Raw genomic sequence first — 19,126 nt, 5'->3', positions numbered from 1 at the left:
AAATCTTCAAGTAGATGTTCTATCGATGGGAAATACCTGAGTGTTTCCTCCCCGCTCCTGTCCTTCAGGGATGCAGTTCTGTGGAGGGTGATGTGGACAGACAGCTGAGCACACTGGGTGCAGAAGAAACGGGCCCCTCGTGTGATCTGACTTGCCCAGATATCTTGGGGAGAGCTGGGCGGAGGCCCAGCCTCAGGTCAGCCCGTAGGGCTTTCTCTGCAGGATAGTGCTGCTTCTTGCCTTTGTCTTGTCTTCTTTTTTCTTTTTATTTTTTGCTGTAAAGGAATGATGAGTGTAAAAACAAGCGTTTAGAAATGGCCTAGAGAAACTAATTAGTTGCATCCACTGACCCGGAGCTGCCCTTGAGGGGTGCGCGTTCAGACTCCCCTTTGCTGGTGCTGAGCCGGCTGCAGGGAAGCAGCGTCGGCGCGGCACTGTCGGCTGAGCTGGCTGAGCTGGCTGAACACGCTGAGGTGCCTGCTTAGGGGGAAATGACAAAAGGAAGACATCCTGGGGGCACTTGGGAATACACAGCATATGCGCCCACCAGGGGAAAGGCAGGGAGTGTCCGGGCACGCGATGACCATTAGCAGGAATGCCAGCTCAGAGCAACACCGTGATGAGGGCTGAAAGAGGTTAGGGTGATCAGGAAAAGCAGGGTTCTGCCAGGGCCACACCTGTATGTGATCTGAAGCAAAAGAAGAGGGCACTTGGGGTTATTTTGAGGGATTATGTTTTTATTTATATATACATTTTTAAAAACAGTTGCTCCATGAAGACAAGAGGAGAGAATGTCTATCAGCTTAAAGAATTTGCAGTGATGAGTAACAGCAGGAACGGGAGGTTCTGCCATTAACTAGCAGTGTAAGTAGAAACCTGTTCAAGGCTGTGAGAAGGCAAATCAGAAGAAATAAGTCTTAATTTTCCTGCCTTATAATTGATTTCTAAACCAGCAGTAATAATGTTCTTTTGGATAAAGAGATTATGTTTTTATTAAGGTATAACTGAATTCCAAAGCTCTAAGTTACAAATACCACAGTCTCTGGGGAGACATTCATTTTCACAGAGTCGGCTGCAGGCACCCTGGAATGAGAGCGTTCTGCTGTTCTATAAGGTAATTTGTTTGAACCAAATAAAAGATGAATCACCCACTCTTCAATATTTCCCTATTAATCGGAGCCGTTTTTGCAAAGCTTTCTCGAGCATTCTGAGAGCAGTCCGCTCTGCAGGGTACAGATGCTTTATGTCCTTCAGCTGCTGGAGGAAATGGGGCGACAGCGAGGTCTGAAAAGGCCCAACCCAGATGAGAAGATTATTAAATTAAAATGTCCCCAAGGTGGCTCCTATCTGTGCAGCATTTCGTGTGTGAAGGAGCTGTTCGAGTCCGTCTTGTGCGGGCAGTACGAGTGTGCCGGGTTTCGTGATCACGAAGGGGTGACAGCATCGTTTTAAGTAGCGCCCCTTCCCGAGGTGCACACTGTGCTTTTCGTGATGTGGAGAGGGTCGGTTGTGTTGGCAGTGGTCTGGGTTTTAGGCTACGCTTTGTCGAGGTTCATTTCGGTATCTTTAGTTTTCATTTTTCTTATCCACAACTAGAAATCTCTCCAGTCATTGTCTTCCCCGAAGAAATTCATCAGGCTTTTGCAGCCGTTCAGGGTATGCTCTGGCTGGTGCCAGGGGCGAGCTGGAAGATTCTTTGCTGCGAGCTTTGATCATTATGCTTAATTTGAGAGATTGAGGCTCAGTCATTACGCCCGCTCCCCGCGCGCTGTGCAGAGCGGGGAGCCCGGCGGGCGGCTTCCGCGGCGCCGCAGCGCCCTCTGGCGGCGGTGCGCGGCGCCGGCCGCCGGCGTTATCGCTGGGCCGCGCCGATCTCCATCTCCGCCGCGCTTATTGCAGCCCGAGCTGCTGATAAGGATCCTGTGCTCCCGCGCCCGCGGTGCGGAGTCATTTTCCCCAGCACAGTGCTTTTCATATGAAAGTAGCACCTGGCCCGCGGCTCGGCGCCACCCCTCCCCGCCCGTTTTCATTTCCTTTGCTGCCTGGCGGACATAATGCGGTCGCTCTGCGGCGCCCGGCCCCAGGGCGCCGCGCCGCGCTGCGCTCCGCTCCGCTCCGCTCGGCGGCGGGTGGCCCGGGCGGCTCCCGCGGCTCCCGGCCGCGCCCCGCCGCCCGGCCGAGCCCCGCGGTGGCGCTGTCAGGTCGGCGAAGCGTCCCGCTGCGCGCCGCGGTCCCCGGCCGAGCGCCCGCGCCCCTCGCCTCTGTCGTACGAAGCCGGCCGGTCCCGGCGCCGTGCGCGGTCTCCCTGCCTCCGCCAGCCGGGCCGCCCGCGGCGTGGGGCCGAGCGGGCTCGAGGGAGCAGAAAGTTTTTGTTTGTTGAATTTTCTGTTTAAGATTTTTTTTGCCCGTTTGCTTTGTTTCCTTTGATTTCAGGCAGCCGATGCTGGCTCGGCCTCCGCCCCGGCGGCCGCGCTCGCTCGAGGGTTAGAAGCGGGTGTTCAGGGTCTTTCCTTTTAACGCCTTTGTTCTTCACGGGCCGAATTTGTCAGTTTACACATAAAACCAACTTTAAAAATTTTGAAGTTAGGAACTGTTTTAAAAGAGTTTTAATCAATTTTTGGAGTAGCTTTTTTTTAAAATTGTGTGCCTCAGTGATAGAAACTGGGGATGAATCATTTTATACATGGAGCCCTTTAAATAATAGCTGCTGCTGCTTTTTATTTTTGGTGCTCCATGGTATGGTCTTGTGAAAGTGCTCGGCATGCAGACTGCAGTTAGGAAGCCCAGTCCTGCTTTGCCTGGGCTTTATACCGGCTGAATACCGGCTGAGAAAGCTCATTTGAAAAATACTGATTTTCTGATGGTTTTAAGATCGTATAAAAAGTGACGTGCTCTAAAAGGTAGAAATCTGATTACGGGCAGGAAGACATGCTCTGCATTGAGAGCCCTGAGTGCAGTGAGGTCGCCTTCAGAGGCCATTCCCCTCTTGGTCTCATTTTTTATGGAGGGTGTTTTACATGCGTGCCTGTATGTTTGGTGCAGTGGACGTAGGCATCTTTTTTCTGCGTGTTGTCGATTTCTGCGTCACAGCGGCTTTCCCTGGTGCTTGTGAGTTCCTGTGAAGGTTAGGGTGCCTCCATCACCCGGCTCTGTTTGTGTTCCCGGAGCTCCTGGTCTGTGCAGGTCTCAGTGACCTGCCTTGGGGCTAGATTGCCCCGGGGGCTGGTGGGGCTCAGGCACTGCTCGTTGTGGGTTGGGGGGGGCTTTTGCTTCCCTTCCTCAGGTGAGCGAGGCCCAGGAGTCCACCTGTGCACCCCTCTGCGGTGTCGTGACACACAGAGCCCCAGCCTCTGCGTCCAGGACCTCTGCCCCGCACGTTATCCTGCACTGACCTGGCCCAGGGTCACCCTCCAGTGAGCTCACTCACCTGTAGACAGCAAGAGTCCCTTCTGTGCGCCAGACATCCTGTGGCTGCTAGAGGTAGTAAGTGAACACGCCCTGGTTCTCCCACTCCTTCCGTCTGGCCAGGTGAGGGCCAGGGCCACCGTCATACCCAGCACAGGGCTGTGCCCACCACCGCACCCCCTTTAGCCAGTGGCCTTGGAAGGAGATGGGGTGACAGAGCAAGAGGTTAGAAGAGAGCCTGATTCACCTCTTCAAATACTGGAAGTTCATGTCACGCTCCTAGGTCACACTTTCTACTGAGCATTGAAAATGGGGACCTGTGTTTAGATGGGGACAGTGGCAGTGGTGATTGTTGCCATTTAGTGAACATTTCTTGAGTGTCAAGCATCTTGTCACATCAGATTCTCTAATAACAGCTGCTGTGTACTGAGCATGCTAGACTCAATTTGCCTTAGGACTCTTATTTTAGATGAAACATTTGAAGCCCAGAGAGGTTAAGTAACTTACTCAAGATCACACATGAAGTGTAAACTCATGATTTTTTTCCTGCTGGTGTTATTTTAAGCCTGGTAACTTTACTTCATGCACCTTTTCAAGTATATACAATGGTGTAATACATCTCCTTGAGCCCATCACTCAGCTGCACTGATGGTACAGTGATGCCATGTTTGGACCATACCTGACCCCGCACCGCAAGTCCCCTTTCTCTCCCTCATAACCATCCCCAACCAAAGGACTCGAGAATGCCCCCTGTAGGGCTAGAGGGGTGTCAGGAGGTACTTGGACCATTCACTTTGAAAAGTCCTGACTTCCTACATGGCCGGTGGCTGGCAGCACAGCCTTTGGTGAAGAGAAAGTCAGTGTGGTCCAGGCCATTCTGCAGCAGGAGCATACATTAATCATTGTTGCTTTTGCTTTTTAATTCTTTATCTGAGATTTAGAAAATCTGTGAGAAATGAAAGGACATTACACCAACCAATTTTGTTCAAGAAAAATCAATGAGATTTGTTGTTGTTTTTACTAATTTTTTAAGATTTAGAATACCAGCAAAAGCACAAACAGAAAAGCTCACTATAAAGTCACTTGCCAGCTCTGTGGCCTCTGGTCAGTGGGGAAGGCCGGGGGCCCTGAAGCCAGGTGTCTCTCTGGGAGTCTTGAGGTGATGACTGTTCAGCATAACTCTTGGCACGTGGAGCTGTGGAGGCTGATTGGAGCAAGACTACCCAGTCTGAAACAGGACCACGGCTTCCCTCTGGTGCCTTGTGCAGGGCAGCCTCGCTGTGTGCCTTGTGCCTGCCGCTGAAGGGCGCGGTGGCTGGTGCTTCTCTGCTGGGTGGAACAGTGCCTGGCGCCTGTCAGCCAGCTGTTCTCCAGTACCACCCACCAGGGCCCATATGCCCTACAGTGGGAAGATCTTGAGGCCTCGAGTCTACATGCGTGGCGGGGTCCCACCCAGCTGTCATGAGACCTCCAAACGTTACCGCCAGATGGGACTAGAATCTTCTCCCTCTAAAAGGAGGGTCGAGGGTCATCGTGGTCTCCGAGGCAGCCCTGCTAATCCTAGGGAGTGCACGGCCAGCAGCTGGAGGGGCTCAGGCGGAGCTGGTCCAGGAGCAGCTCTCAGGACTCCAGGCCCATGGCTGGTGGGCAGCAGGGCTGGGGTCGAAGCCCTTCCTGGCCAGCCTCGCAGCATGGCCACAGCTACTCGAGCTCTGTGCAAAGGACCGCACCATGTGGTGGGGACAGCGAGGCCGGCACAAGTTAGCCAGAGCCCCAGGCCGCACTGCTGGCGGGGGCTGAGTTAGGCTCCACCCCAAACCTGCCGGGCTGCAGAGCCTGTGCTCGCCCTGCAGACCTGAACTTCTTGTGATCCCAGGCCTGGTGGTGACTTGTGATGGACTCCTAGGGTGTTCTGAGCAGACTCTAGAATCTCACGTGCACTTGCGCGCCTTGGCCTGCCGACTCTGGATCGCCCTCTGGAGCCACGCACGTGTGTAGAAAGCTGCTGAACCAGCCACTCCTTTGGCTTCCACCTTGTCCCCACAGGTGCTGGCATGTGAGGAAGGGCCAGCCCGAGGAGCTTGCCAGCCTCCGAGCCTCGCCTCAGCTCCCGTGCTGCTGGCCAAGGGCGCGCACAGCTCCTCTGTGAACTCACACACTGCAGTACACACTCCGATGTTAGAGGTGGCATCTGGACTTCCGCTAGGAAATGAGGCCAAGTTGCCTGATAGCACACTTCAGAAGGGTTAGGTAAATCAGAGACCCATCTTTGTGCCAAAGAGTTGTTATTTATAAAACAGCTGAGGAAGCGAATGCAGTTCCATCTTTGTGTTTAATGAGCGTATGCTAAGTGCAAAATAGTACACGGTCTTCTACATGGTCCCTTCTACAAGGAGGGACACTTGTACATTTTGAGGTTTGACATGAGAGATTGGGAAAGTTAGCAACTTAGGCCTTAGGTGTGTGGTTAGCAAGAAGACGCTCATACTCCGGCCTAGCTGGTTATTTTAAACCTGAGGCAGGACTGAGCTCGTTGGATGGTTTCTTTCTGCACTCCAGCACAGGGACAGCTTGACTCCCTCCCTGCTCCTACAGTTCTGTCCCTGCACCCCTGCCCCACCCACCAGCAACAACCCTCCTGGCTTCTACCTGATGCCAGTTCTTTTGTATTTCAGGGAAGATAATATTAAATTTCTTTTTAGTTATTATAATTTTTAAAATATGCAAAACTATCAGAAGTTCCTCTTTTAAAGTTAGATACTTGCTGATGAAGGCACTTTGTCATTTGAAAGGACATATATATGATTATTCTATTAAAATTATTTATTATCCTGACATTGTTTGAAAAAGAAACAACAACTAGAGATGCTTTAAGACACAGTTCATGGCACATGTGATACAAACTCGTGATTTCTCTTCTCAGGGTACTTTAGAAATGCCAGTAACCCTCATCTTGAAGTTGCTGAAGAGACCATCTCGGCCTTGCAGTCTGACAGGACCACAGTCTTTCCTCTTCTGCCACCGTAGAGCCAAGCGACAGAGCATCATGGACACTCTGCACAGGAGGAGCAGGGTGAGCCCTCTGTCACCCTTGTTTCATGCCTGGCACCCTTCGTCCTGTGACCTGAAGGGGAACTGGTAGTCTTTTACCTGCTGAAGAAGAAGAGACGTCTGAAACGTGCATGTCGTGCAGATGACTGACCCTTTCCTGTCTGCGGCTCCCAAGGACCGAATCTTGGAGGGGACTCAGGGCAGGTGGCTGGGCACCTGACCCAGGACAGTGCGTGGACAGGGCGCAGGCCCAGGTGGCTGGCGGGTGTCAGGCCTCGCAGCCACGTCGCCTGCTCACAGTTAGTTTGCCCTGCGTGGGCTGTATTCAGGTCTCCCCTCCCGGTTACCTGTCAGAGGCTTTGGAATCTTTAACAGACTGGTGTGTTTGTTTCCCTTTTGCTTTTCTACGAAATACAGTTTATGGTGTTGTATTTTATTTTTAACTGAAATACCATACATATGTAAATATCTTTTTCTTTAATTTCGAAATAAGATCTTCACTAAGTTGCTCAGGCTGGCCTTAAAGTTGGAATCCATCTGCCTCAGCCTCACAAGTAACCAGGACTACAGGCATGCACTGCCATGCCCAGCTCGTACAGAGCTCTCAACCAGAAAAAAATACTCGAACGTACTATCAGCTTCCTATCAGTGAACTGAACAGATATATCATTGGAATTTGCGCTGCACTCTGAGTTGCTGCAGACGCAGCCCAGCTGGTTTACTTTTGAAAAAATGTGACAGAGCCACTAAGAGTGATTTATGGCGGCTTTCTAATACCGTGCTTGCTTGAGAAGCTGTGCTGGGAACTTCTCAGGCGCTCACCCTTCTGTTGCCAGAACTCTACCCCCAAAGATGCATTGGTGTAAAGCTGGAGGACTTTTCATTGTTGTACAGATATGTTGTCTGTGTTTAAGAACTTGGGAGGGAAGTTGATAATGCATGGGTGTCGACTTTATATCTAATGCTTTAGAATCTTAAAAGATAGGAAACCGTAGTTCTGATCAGAATGTGCCCACAAATACCAGTGATCCTGGGGGTTAAATTATGTACTCTTCAAATTGATGTAAATACACATGCTTTTAAAATTTAGACTCAGATGCTTTAAAATTTAAAGTTTTTTCATTAATAATTCAAGGTTCTGTAAACATTTGATTAAACTGCATGCATGTGTGTCATTTTTCTTATTTCTCTGTTGATCTTCTCCACTGTTGGCCCAGGGGAGGAAGGAGCAGCCCTCTGGGATCTAGGAGCCAGTGGCCAAGGGCCGGGAGCTATTTCAGCTACTTTTGTTTCCCTCTCTCATCTTTTTCTTGTATATTTTTTCCTTCTTTTTTTAAATAAAATTTTTGACCCTACATATTGAATTTCCTGGTATAGAGGATATCCCCTCCCCAATCCCCAAATCCCATTGAACAGATTCTCTGAGAAGAACCGAAGGAATCCATACCTACCATGCCAAAGAAAATAAGGTACATGGGTGAAAATCTTAGTTTGTAGTCCAGGGTGACATTTAGGCAACTTTGGTAGAATGAATTAATCACAATCAGAAGACACATACTAAAAAAAAAAAAGGTCTATCTTGTGTTTAACATTTAGATGGAGAGATGGAGATACTGTTTTTTCTTTGGTAACACGCAGTCTTTAATTTTTTTTTTTTTTATTGTCCAGGAAGTAAGATTGTTAAAATCTGTTACCCTAGTAGTATCAAGTAGAATTCAGCTGGAATCTTGTATCCTATGCAGAGCTTAATTTTCCATTAAGGAAAAAAAAATGAGCTTCCATTTGTGTTTTTCCGTGCTCGATGACAAAGGTGCCTGTGAGATCCCTAGGGACTCAGGTCAATAATGAACCATTATTCACAATTCAGTTTATATGTTAAAATTGTCGAATGCGAAAGCCTTTCCAATGCAAAAGGTGTGTGTGTGTGTGTGTGTGTGTGTGTGTGTGTGCGTCTGCAGTTTCTTTTCAAATAACCTCACAAAGTTTACCTTTGATTCTTTTGTGTAACAAAAGAATTTTCCAGTGTGGTTCTTGGCTCCCCTGCCCTTGTCTGGCTGCCACCACTTGCTCCTGTGTGTTCTTGTTGATTGTCCCTAGGTACCTTGCTGAGTGTGGCTTGGCCCCACAGGTAAGCTTCCTGTTTACTTGAAAACTGGGTGAACTGATGGAAACACACCTTCTCCCTCCAAAGAGTTCAAAACATTTCAAAGTTGGTGGGGTTGGTGCGGCTTTGCAAATGTCCATGAAGGCCTGTCTCCCGCAAGCCCGCGTGCAGGTGGACCCAGCGCGCTGCCGGGCGCTGGTTTCTGCCGTGCGACTGGCCCATTCCTGCCAGAAAAGCGTTAAGACGACTAAGTCTGCACCGGCCACACCTCTAGCAAGCCACGCGCCGGTCATTTAAAGACCTTCTCACGCATAGTTCCTCCCGGTGGCTTGCCCTAAATTACGCCAGGATTTGTGTTTTTAAACAGACATGGGAGGAACTATGCTTCACCAGCAGCGAGAAGCCCTCCCTCCTTTGTGTTCCCGGGGGAGGGGACCTGAAGAGCAGCTGGAAGCGCTGGGGGTGGCGGGGGGCGGGCGGCCGAGTCGGGAGGGCGGGCGTCTGGCCGGGCAGCGCCTGTCCTCGGAGGCCGCGCAGAGCCCTGCCGGGTTCCTGGGCTCCGCCGCCGTCGGTCCCCCGCGGGCGCGGGCGTCACAGTCGGGCGGGGGCGCGGGCCTGGGGCGCGCGGGGGCGGCGATGACGCGCGGCCACTGCGCTCCAGCCGGGATGACGCGCGGCAGGGCCATGCGGCGGGCGGCGGGGGCGGAGGGCGCACCACAGAAGCGGCCGCTGGGGGGCGCCCCGCGCCGGGCCTTCTTGCCGCCCACCGCCCGCGCCCGCAGCCGGAGCAAGCAGCTGGCCGGTGACCCGCAGGCCGCCCGCGCGGCGCTCGACTCGGACCTTGACGCCTTCTTTTTGCGGGTGCGGCTAGAGGACACCGGGGAGGTGTTCCGAGTGGCAAACTGCCGCGGCGACATGACCGTGCGAGAGCTCAGAGAGGACCTGGACCTGATGGTCGGCATCCCCTTCAACCTCCAGCGGCTCCAGTACCTGGACCAAGGTGGCCCCCGACCCCTCCTCACTTCACATGCGCTCACATGAGGGGTGCCGGCCCACCTCTGCCCTGAGTCATAAAGGGAGGCCTGCTCGTGAGAGGACCCCAGGTGTTACAGCAGACCCAACCACCTGGAAACCCCAGGTGGAAGAGCCACTTGGGGTCTTGGTCACATAGGGACTTTTCAGCCCCAAACACTGGTTTCACAACAGACCCCAAACTCAAGGCAGACCCCACAGCAGGCCCCTCTCACAGAAATCCTGCCCGGGTCAGGCTACATCTGCCAACCTCCAGCAAGTCCAGCCTGTACTAGGACCCAAGATCTCCAAGCCACAGCAAGACACCCCAAGAGCCCAGACCCTTAAGTTCCCCATGTCTTCATAAAGGACCTTTGCCCCAAAGCCAGCTGTGTCCACACAAGACCATAAACTGAAAAACAGCCTATCCTCAGAAGTACCCCCAAGCCCAGGACAAACCTGCAAACTCAAAGCAAACCCAAGTCCTCATGGTATACTTGTAAACATTGGAACCCCAAGTTCCCTAACCAGCCATGTCCTCACAAGCTTGCCAAAGCCTGAGACAAACCCTGTTGATCTCAGGACCCCCATGTCCAGAACAGAGCTGCCCAAGACTGAACCTCAAACCACCAGGCTAAACACCATAGCTTTGAAACGCAGATCCTCCATCAACTAGGTCTCCCCAAGGGAGCTAAAACTCAAACTCTGCCCCTGTAGGACCACCAGACTCAGTAGAGACTGCCAAATTTGAACCCCCATCCCCCCCGGCTGATGATGACTATCTTACAACTGGAATCCTCCAGCAACTGTGTCCATGAAAACAAGCCAGAGCTTGAATGCCCATACTGGACTCCAGCCCTGAAAAGACCTACCCCAAATGTCTAGGGTAACCATCACTGCCTTAGAACCCCCAAACTTCCATCAACCCTGTCCATGCAAGGATGTTAAAACTGAAAACAAACCTGCCCACACCAGGACCCCAAAACAGAACATACCTGCCCAAGACTTAGCCCCAAATCTCTATACTAACCAATACTACCTCAGAACCCCAAAACTTCCATCAGCTGGTCCATACAAGGACACACTCAAACCCTGCCCATCCTAGGATCCCCAGACCCAGAACAAATGGCCAAATTTGAACCCCAAATCTTCAGGTAATAACCACTACCTCAGAACCCTGACTCCTCCAGCAACTGTGTCCACACAAAGATGCCCAAACTCAAGACAACCTGGACCATCTCAGGACCCCAACCAAGAACTGAACCCCAGATCTCCACACTGGAGGACTACCTCAGAACCCGGAGTCTTCCAGCAACCATGTCCACACAAGGATGTCAGAGCTCAAAACACGCCCTGCCCACCTCAGGACCCCAAAACCAAGAATAAGCTTGGCCAAATCTGAGCCCAAATCCCCAGGCTGGTCATGTGACCTATAGAACCTGAGTCCTCCAACGGGTGCCAAACTCAGAGAAGAACCCCGCCCCCTCAGGGTCCCATGATCTCTGCAAGCATGGTCACATTTTCACCTCAGATCCCTGAGCTGCCCCGGTGGCCACGAAACCCTAAATCCCACAGCAGACTCTACCCATAGCATAACCCTGAATTCTAAGTGGGTACCCCATTCTGAATCCCCAGTCTCCAGCTAACCATCTGTGCTTCCAAATCCAGTCCATCACTACTTCTGTCCACATAAGCATGTCAGAGCCCCCCAAAACCCTGTCCACATCTAGACCCCCAAACCCAAAGCCAACTGTGCCCACATCTTAAAGCTAGTCCCTGAGGTTACCATGACTGCATCAGAACCCCAATCTAAGCAAAGTGTCCTCAGAAAGTTTCCAAGAACCAGACAAACCCTGCCTACAACAGGACCCCAAAACTCAAGTCAAATCTTCCCATACTGAATCCACAACCCTCCATGAAACCACAGCTATACCAGCCCTCCAAGGTTGAAGTCAACCATGTCCATGACAGGAAGTCAAGTTTCAAAACAAGCTTCGTCTGTATGAGGACCCCAAAACTCAAAAGCAAACTTTGCTTATATTTGAAACCCCAATTTAGCCAAACCTACCCATATTAGAATCCCAATTCTAGACTAAACCCTGACTGTACCAATCAGAACCCCAAATCTTGGAGCAGATCCTATCATCAAGACCCCAAATCTCAGTGTAGACCTGCCTGATTCCTAACCTACAGTTGCCACACTATCTGGGGCTTCATGAGAACCCCAAATCCCAAAAAAGTCCTGGCCATCCAAGGACTCCAAATCCCATCCAAGAGACCCTTCCCAAACCAGGACTCCTAAACAGATAGCAAACCTTGCTTTCATCAGAATCCCAAATCCAGAGCAAATTCTGCCCTCATCAGGACCCCAAAGCTCAAAGCCAGCCCTGTGCACAGTTGAGCCCCCGTCCTGGCTTTAACCCAGTCTGTATCAGAATCCTCAATTCCAATCTATGTTCTTGTCCAGGAGCTCAAAGCTAGCCCGACGGGAATCGGAACTCAGTACCCAAAGCTCTTCGTGCCTAAATCAGGACCCCCAAGCCCCCCGTCCAGACAAGTCCCGTGTGGGAGGTACCTGGGGGAGGCCAAGGACCCCACGGCCGGGTCTCCCTCCACTATCTCCTTCCCTCAACCTAAGGACATGGTGTCCCTATCCCGATTCCCTACAGTATTTAGGATATGAGAACAGGATCAAAGCCCCTGGGATCCATCATCTCCCCACCCGGTTGAGATCAACGCAAAACACTTCAAGAAAATGAAGGTATTAAAAAAAAAAAAAAAAAAATCTCTGGGCTGCTGCACAGAGATGCGAGGAGCCGATATTGCAGAGAGACTGCAGCTGTACTGCAGGGCCAGGAGGCAAGGCAGACAGAGCCGGGAGCAGCCTGGCTCACCAGCCCGGCGCCTGGCGCTGCCCTTCTAGGCTCGGTCTCCTCATCCGTAAAGCAGAGTCCCATTAGCTCTGGAATTCTCAGGGCTGCCCCCCACGGGCAGGAATGACTCAGGAAACTCCAAACGGGCAGGGAAGGCCAAGACGCCTGTGCACTCTTTAAAACAGGCTCAATGTTTGCCATGGCATATTTATTTTCCCACAGGAATAGTCAGAAGATGCTCTTGGGCGTTTCCGAGGCCTTATTTAGCAGAAAGAGTGTCTCGAGCCTAGACTGTACCTCACGTGTTAAGAACGAAGGTGAATCATTGAAGGACTGATTAAGGGTTTCCCCACAAGTAATTTGAAAATTATGTATCTCCAACTGCAAATGTCTGGACCCCTTCTGTTCATTTATTTTCACTGATGAGCTCTGCTGCGCAATAAATTCAAGAAAGTTAAGAGGCAAAGAGAGAGATGGGGTGACTTAACACTGATGTCACAGTGCTGTCACTCAGCAGCCACTTAACAACTGCTACAGAGCGTGACCTCTCTCTGTGGCGCAGTCCTTCCTGCATATGGCAAACAAGAGAGAAGATGGTGCTACTTTGGTGTCAGGAGGGATCTGGGCCGCTCTCTGTAAGTGGGATGCTGCCTTGCCCACCTCCGAGGTGGCAGAGGGAGATCAGATGGGATGGTGCGTGAGCACCATCGGCCACACAGGTGTAAAGGGAGCCAGTCCATCAGGACCAGGGGTGCCCTTCCCGCCTCTCGGCAACTCTGCCGGTGGATGTGACTGGCGAGAGTGCTCGTGCCCAGGGTGCAGCTGCCTGTCGAGGGGCGGGCTCTGCCTGTGCCCCAGGATGGCCTTTGCCTGGGAAGTACAGCTCTCCTCCCTAGTCCCAAGTTTTCTGGAAGTCGAGTTGCCTCAGACTAATTGCTAAAGATCCCTGGTGTTCCGACCACAGACAGGATCCCGATTACCAGGTTGCTAGCCACTGTCCTCCACGTCCATCCACCTTTCTGAGTTTCTGGTAATCAAATGGTACCCACAGAGCCCAGAGCACAAAGTGCCTGGCACCAGATGGAGGCCAGTCTGTTAGGAGGTGGCTTTGCCCGTACCAGCCAGTTGAGCCTGTTTGCTCCCGGCAGACAGAGATCTACCTGCCTTGAAGGCTTGTTGTGAGGACCAGGCACAAAGCACTCACTACCAAGGACCGAACACCAGGCCCAAGGAACTCCCTGTGACCTGAAACTAGAAGACCAGTGAGCCCCACGCCCTGGGCATGTGTGATGGCCGGCCTGGGCAGACCGAAGGTGGTATTTGCTATTGCTGTGAGCAGAGCAAGCTCTGTTATTCTTGAGATTTTAGATGGCAAGAAAATGTGTGTGTTTTAAAAGGTCAACCAAATATAACCGTACTGTCAAAATGTTCTCTGTTAACATTCACCTTACCACTTCCGATGGTCTTCCCTGGAGCCCAGATTTGTGAACTGAGAATGGGCCCACCCATCCTTCACGTGGATAAACCTCTACGCTGGGTGACAAGAGGCTTAGGAGCTCAAACACGCCAAGCCCCAGCACGGCGAAAGTCAATATTTGCTCCTTACATGGCCATAGGTCTGCCCTGGGATGATCTTGTCCCCTGGGGCCCTTGGCCGCGTCTGGAGGTGTTTTTGACAGGGGGAGCGAGGTGCAGGGGCTACTGGCCTCCCAGGGTAGAGGTTGGGAGGCTGCTGACCACCCTGCAGTGCACAGGACAGAGAACATTGCAGTTCAAAATGCCAGGGGGCCGGCACTGAGGAACCCTGCTGAGGGTCGTCATGTGAGGAGTCAACCATTTTTGGTCACCGTCACCTCTTTGGTCGGCAAATGACAACGTTTACCAGAGTTGGTATTTTAGTGAAACCTAGGTAACTCATGTAAGTCGTGTTTTGCTGTGTCTAATACATAGTCACTTCAAGTTCAAGTAGTTCTATTTGTAGATTTTGCCTCATAAAACGACTTGACTGACTCATGTATTTTTTTGCAACAGGACAAGCTATAATTGCAGAATTTTATAAATGGTTGCCATTGTTTTTTTGGTCCAGCTTCAATCTGAGCTGAGCCAAATTAATTTTCTAAAAAGCATTAACGACAACAGGCTCATGCGGAATCATCAAATGAGATCTTTGTTCAAGATTCTAAAATTATCTTTGCGATTTCCAAGGTCAGAAAATCTCTTAGCCAATGTAATAAGTTTTCTTTAATGCACAGTTTTTCAAAAGGAAAAAATTGTTCCCTGCAGGAGATATGATGGATGATACCACACTGAAGTTCCATGACGTTGTTCCTGGCGGCGTGATCTCCCTGTGCATCTGGCATTATGATGGTTGGACAGAGCTGGTTTTGGCAGCAGTGGAAGGGGACCCCAATAAGGTGTTTTCCTACGCCCTTCAATGGGTGTCATCCAAAGCATCAGCCTAGTGTGAATGTCCCAGCGAAGGCTCCAGAGCAGGGGAGAGAGATGCAGACCCCGCTTTGCGATGCTGGCGCTCCTCACTCTAGGGCCGCACGGTTTCACGGGCTTTGCTTATTTATGGTTCAGGGACCCTCTCATCCCTCACCCCAACAGTCAAGGCAGCACAGTCCGCGGATTTATTTTCTGAGGTTGAAAGTCGGCTTGGCCCTGGTGAGGACTCCGATTCTGTGAGCCCAGAGCTCCGGGCCTTGCCTGCGCTGCTGCCAAGTGCGGAGCCGAGGTGAGCGGGGGGCCACCCAGTTCCGGGGGCGCCCATGGCGCCCTGGACCTGAGCAGGACCCACTGTTTGCCAGCCCCCTGCTCCCCCCTCCCCCCTGGCACTCAGCTGACTCTGGATGGGAGGGAAGGACAAAGACCAGGATGTTTACCCATCAGAGAAGATGAATCACTGACAGGGACAAGTGTTTTTCTGTGGATCAAATTCAGGGAGAGAGGGAGCAGTTTCCTTGCTGGGGAGGGGGCCGGGGTGGCTGGGTGCACAAGGGTACTGGGATGTGGCCAGGGGAGGGAGGCCCCAGGCCCTGGCAGGAAGGGTGGGGCCTCTCCGGGTGGTTGCAGGTCCCTGTGCAGATCCTTCCCTGCGGCTGGCCCTTCCGGTTCCAGCATCCCTATCCCGGCCTCCCTTCTGCTGCCCACAGTTCGGTCTGGGCCTCAGCTTTCTGGCTCTTGCCCTGGATGTGTGCCCTCTCTCTCGTGTTTGAGGTCTTGAGTCAGAACTGCCGCGTCCTGTGTGTGGTCACCTCTGTTCTTCTGTGCCTGACCCTGACATCTGGGGCAGAGTCCTCTCTGGGATCTGCAGCCTGCCTTCCGTGTTCCAAGATTGAACTCGCCACGAGGTGGTCACGTGACAGGCTGTTCACCTGTGGGAGGGGTGTTCCAAAGGTTCACGGAGGTGATGGCACAGAAGTGGATGCGGGCCAGAGTTCGGGGCGTCTGGAGGAGACTTGCCCTTCGGGCTGCCCTCTGGCTTCTGCCTTCTTGGCTGGTGTCTTCCTTAAGCACCAAAACCACCTTCCTCTGGACACCAGCAAAGCTCTTTTCTCTCTTCAGAACATTGACTGGGAGATGTTCCTGTCTGATCAATGGAGATACCATGTTTCCGGACCCCAAGGGCATTGACCATGTTCCCCCCACCCCTCCCTGGCTTCTGACTGTTTCTAGATGAGGGTTTGCCCTCTCCTTGCCCATCATGCACCTTGGTGTGGGGCCCAGCAGACGTTCTCTGAGCCACCCTCAGCTTCTGGCCACGTTGCTGCACTTTCCAGAGTAACCGTCTCTGTTTCTCTCACCCAGCTGTCCAGTCTCGGAATCACTGAAGATTCCTTCTACCGAACAGCCAATTCACGATATTTTGAGGGTGAGAAGTGGAAGCAGTGGATATCTCAGAGAGCGTTCGTGGCCCTGTATATTGCCTCTCACCGAGGTCACTATGACACTGTGCGGTACCTTCTAGAACAAGGTAATTTGGGCAGAAAGCTTGGTACCTTAGAGAGTCGGGGGACAGTGTCTCTGTCTCCCTGGCCCCTTTGAGTGCTGATTCCCTGGACTGAGTCCTGTCACCCACCAAGCGCGGTCCCTGCCAGGCCTCTGTGGGTGTCTGGGGTGTCTTAGGACATGGCAGACAGAAGCTGTGCCTTCCTCTAGGCCAACCTCTAGAAGATGCTCTCTTTTGCAGTGAGACAGACTGCAGTGAGTCTAGACTCTAAGACAGGGAGCAATGAAGGGTTTCCTGGCACGATACTTCCCACCAGAACTGCTGGGGACATGGCCATGCTGCTGCACAACTCCAGTCCCACCTGCGTTTGGAATGTCCAGAATGGCCTGGGCCCAGGCCCCATTGGCCTTGCCTCCTTTCTCCAAGTCTTGCGATGACATCCTCTGGAGACATTCTCCCCAAACTCTCTTCTCACTCTGCCTTCACTTAAGGGTGACTGTCTGTCCTGTCTGTCCCCAGGGAGCCCACATTGCCTCTAAACTGAAGGGTTCACTTGAGATTCTGCAGGAGTACCCTATATCCTCCCTGGACGCGGGCCATTCTGGGGGAAGATGCTTGTGATTGAGGAGCAGAACATCAAAAACCAGCAGACAAGTGCTGCAGAGAGCAAGGCCCCAGCCCCTCAGGGAGAGGGGATGGGAGGGGCAGCGGGCTCAGCTGGCCCCACTCTTGGCTCCACCAGCTCGGTGGACAGCAGCCTGGGGTTCCCGGGCAAGGCAACCGGGCTGTGAGTCAGGCACAGAACCCTCTGAGCTGGTCGAGGGTTCCTCCACTGCCTCTCTCTGGTTGTAAGATGAAATATGGCTTTTCACAGCCCAGCAGTCCTTTAAGCTCATGAAAAGTCATTTTCACTCTGACGGAACTGTGATGTATTTGAAGGCACTGGTTAAAAAATGACAGCAGGCTTCGCAAAGTTTTCTATCCCCTGCAGACGCTGCTGGGTGGGGGCATGGGGTGGAGGCCAACATCCAGAGTCCGCTGGAAACTTCACCTCGCCGACCAGCCGGAGCTCATAAAAACTGGCCCCGGAAATGTCAGCCGAGTTTAATTGAATCGCCTTGTTTTCTGTGTCATGGTATTTGTTACCCAGAATTTGATTCAATTCAACAAGTCCACCCTGGACACCTGCCATTAGCCCGTCCATCTTCAGAAGACAGTGAGGCATTCAATCGAAGGGAGATCTGTCCATGAGTCAGGCTGCTGGTCGTCTGTCACTTCCCAGCGCCTGTCTCCTCCAGGCCCGAGCTACGTGCCCAGGATGAAAGCAGCAGTGATCAAAATGAGCCTTTTTTGCCCTCATGGAGCTCAGCGGGAAGTTAGCAGATTACAAATAATTAACTCCACCTGCAGTTGCATGGGGGTACTCTGAAGCTGGCAGATGGCCACTGAATTCATGCAGGGGTGTTGAGGGGACGGGGAGCTGAGGAGGGCTTCCTGGGGAAGTAAATGGAACACTAAGAAGGGTGAAAAGGAGCACGGAAAACAGGTGAGAGTTTCATTTGCGAAGGGAACAGTTTGTGCAAAGGGCCTGGGGCTGGCTGCCGAGCAGGTTTCTTTAAGGGTAAAGATAGAAGGTAGGTATAATCAGACCCTACACAGTGGGCAGGGGGTGGGAAGAATGTGGGTGAGTACGAGCAGCAAAGATCTAGGACAGAACCCCATGGCAGCGGGATTGCAGTGCTGGGATCTAAGAAGGAGACTGACATGGCACTGTGGAAAGCACGGGCTGTGACAGTGGGGCAGGCTGGTGGTGGGGGTGCTGGAACCGGGAGCGGTCACCAGTTCTGGCCCCTCCTCTGTTTTTGGTCCCACTGTCCCTGAGGGAGGGCTCAGGCCAGGAGAGTGGCCCTCCCCGACTTAGCGTTTCATTTCCCAGGTGCCAACTGCCTGGACAGCACACCCCTGGGCAGGACGCCCCTGCACGTGGCGGTGGCCATGGGCCGGCTGGACTGTATCAACCTCCTGCTGGAGCACGGGGCCCCCATCCATGAGAAGGACGTCAAGGGGGAGACCCCCATCTCCATCGCCCGCTGCCTGAACCACAAGCAGACGGAGCGGCGCCTGTTTCTCCTCTACGCGCTGGCCACGTCGGGCAAGAAGAACATCAAGGACTTGATCATGAAGGAGATCTTCCAGAGGATCATCTCCGGCACCGGCTCTAAGAAGCCCTGAGGTCAGCTCCGGAGACGTCTGCCCGCCAAAGCCGACCCTGGTGACTCTGCAGAGGTCACCCCGTGTGGCTTGCCAGGGCAGGGAATGCAGAGGTGAGCCAGACTCAGATCTGGCATTCACCGTCCTGCTGGAGGATGCCTTGGGAGGGGCGGCGGGTCCTGTGTTCCTCTGCACGCACGAGCCCATTACAGACCCTCAGGCCTGCACGGCCTTGGATTCTAAGCCATTTGCAACTTGTGCTCACTCACGCCGTGGGGTGACGGGAGCTGATGCTCCCTCCCTCCCGGGGCTGTCCAAGGCCGCGCTGTCCAGGTAATGAGCGCTACTGTCATTGCAAAGCAAGTGCCCACCACCGTCGGGAGGTCGTGGGGTTTCAGTCTGTAAAACCCGAGCAGCAAGGTGCTCCCGGCTCGGGGTGTTCAGAAGTGTGACCAAGCCATGTTTGAGGACCTGCTGTAGCAGAAATTCAAGTCAAAGCCTGCTCCCTGGTTCTAGAAC

General features: G+C 52.7%; 1 protein-coding gene across 1 annotated transcript; it reads left to right on the top strand.

Moving 5' to 3' along the window:
• Positions 1 to 9,421: 9,421 nt before the first annotated feature.
• ANKRD60 (ankyrin repeat domain 60) lies at positions 9,422 to 18,628 on the top strand (the record flags this gene model as incomplete). The annotated part of the gene is made up of 4 exons (XM_079129730.1): positions 9,422 to 9,560; positions 14,728 to 14,858; positions 16,255 to 16,420; positions 18,333 to 18,628. Exons 1-4 carry the CDS (start codon positions 9,476 to 9,478, stop codon positions 18,626 to 18,628), a joined length of 678 nt encoding a protein of 225 aa, XP_078985856.1. The 5' UTR covers positions 9,422 to 9,475.
• Positions 18,629 to 19,126: the final 498 nt, after the last annotated feature.

This window comes from Sciurus vulgaris (assembly GCF_902686455.1).
Source record: "Sciurus vulgaris genome assembly, chromosome: 2".
NCBI lineage: Eukaryota > Metazoa > Chordata > Mammalia > Rodentia > Sciuridae > Sciurus > Sciurus vulgaris.
This window is presented reverse-complemented; position numbering and strand designations above follow the sequence as displayed.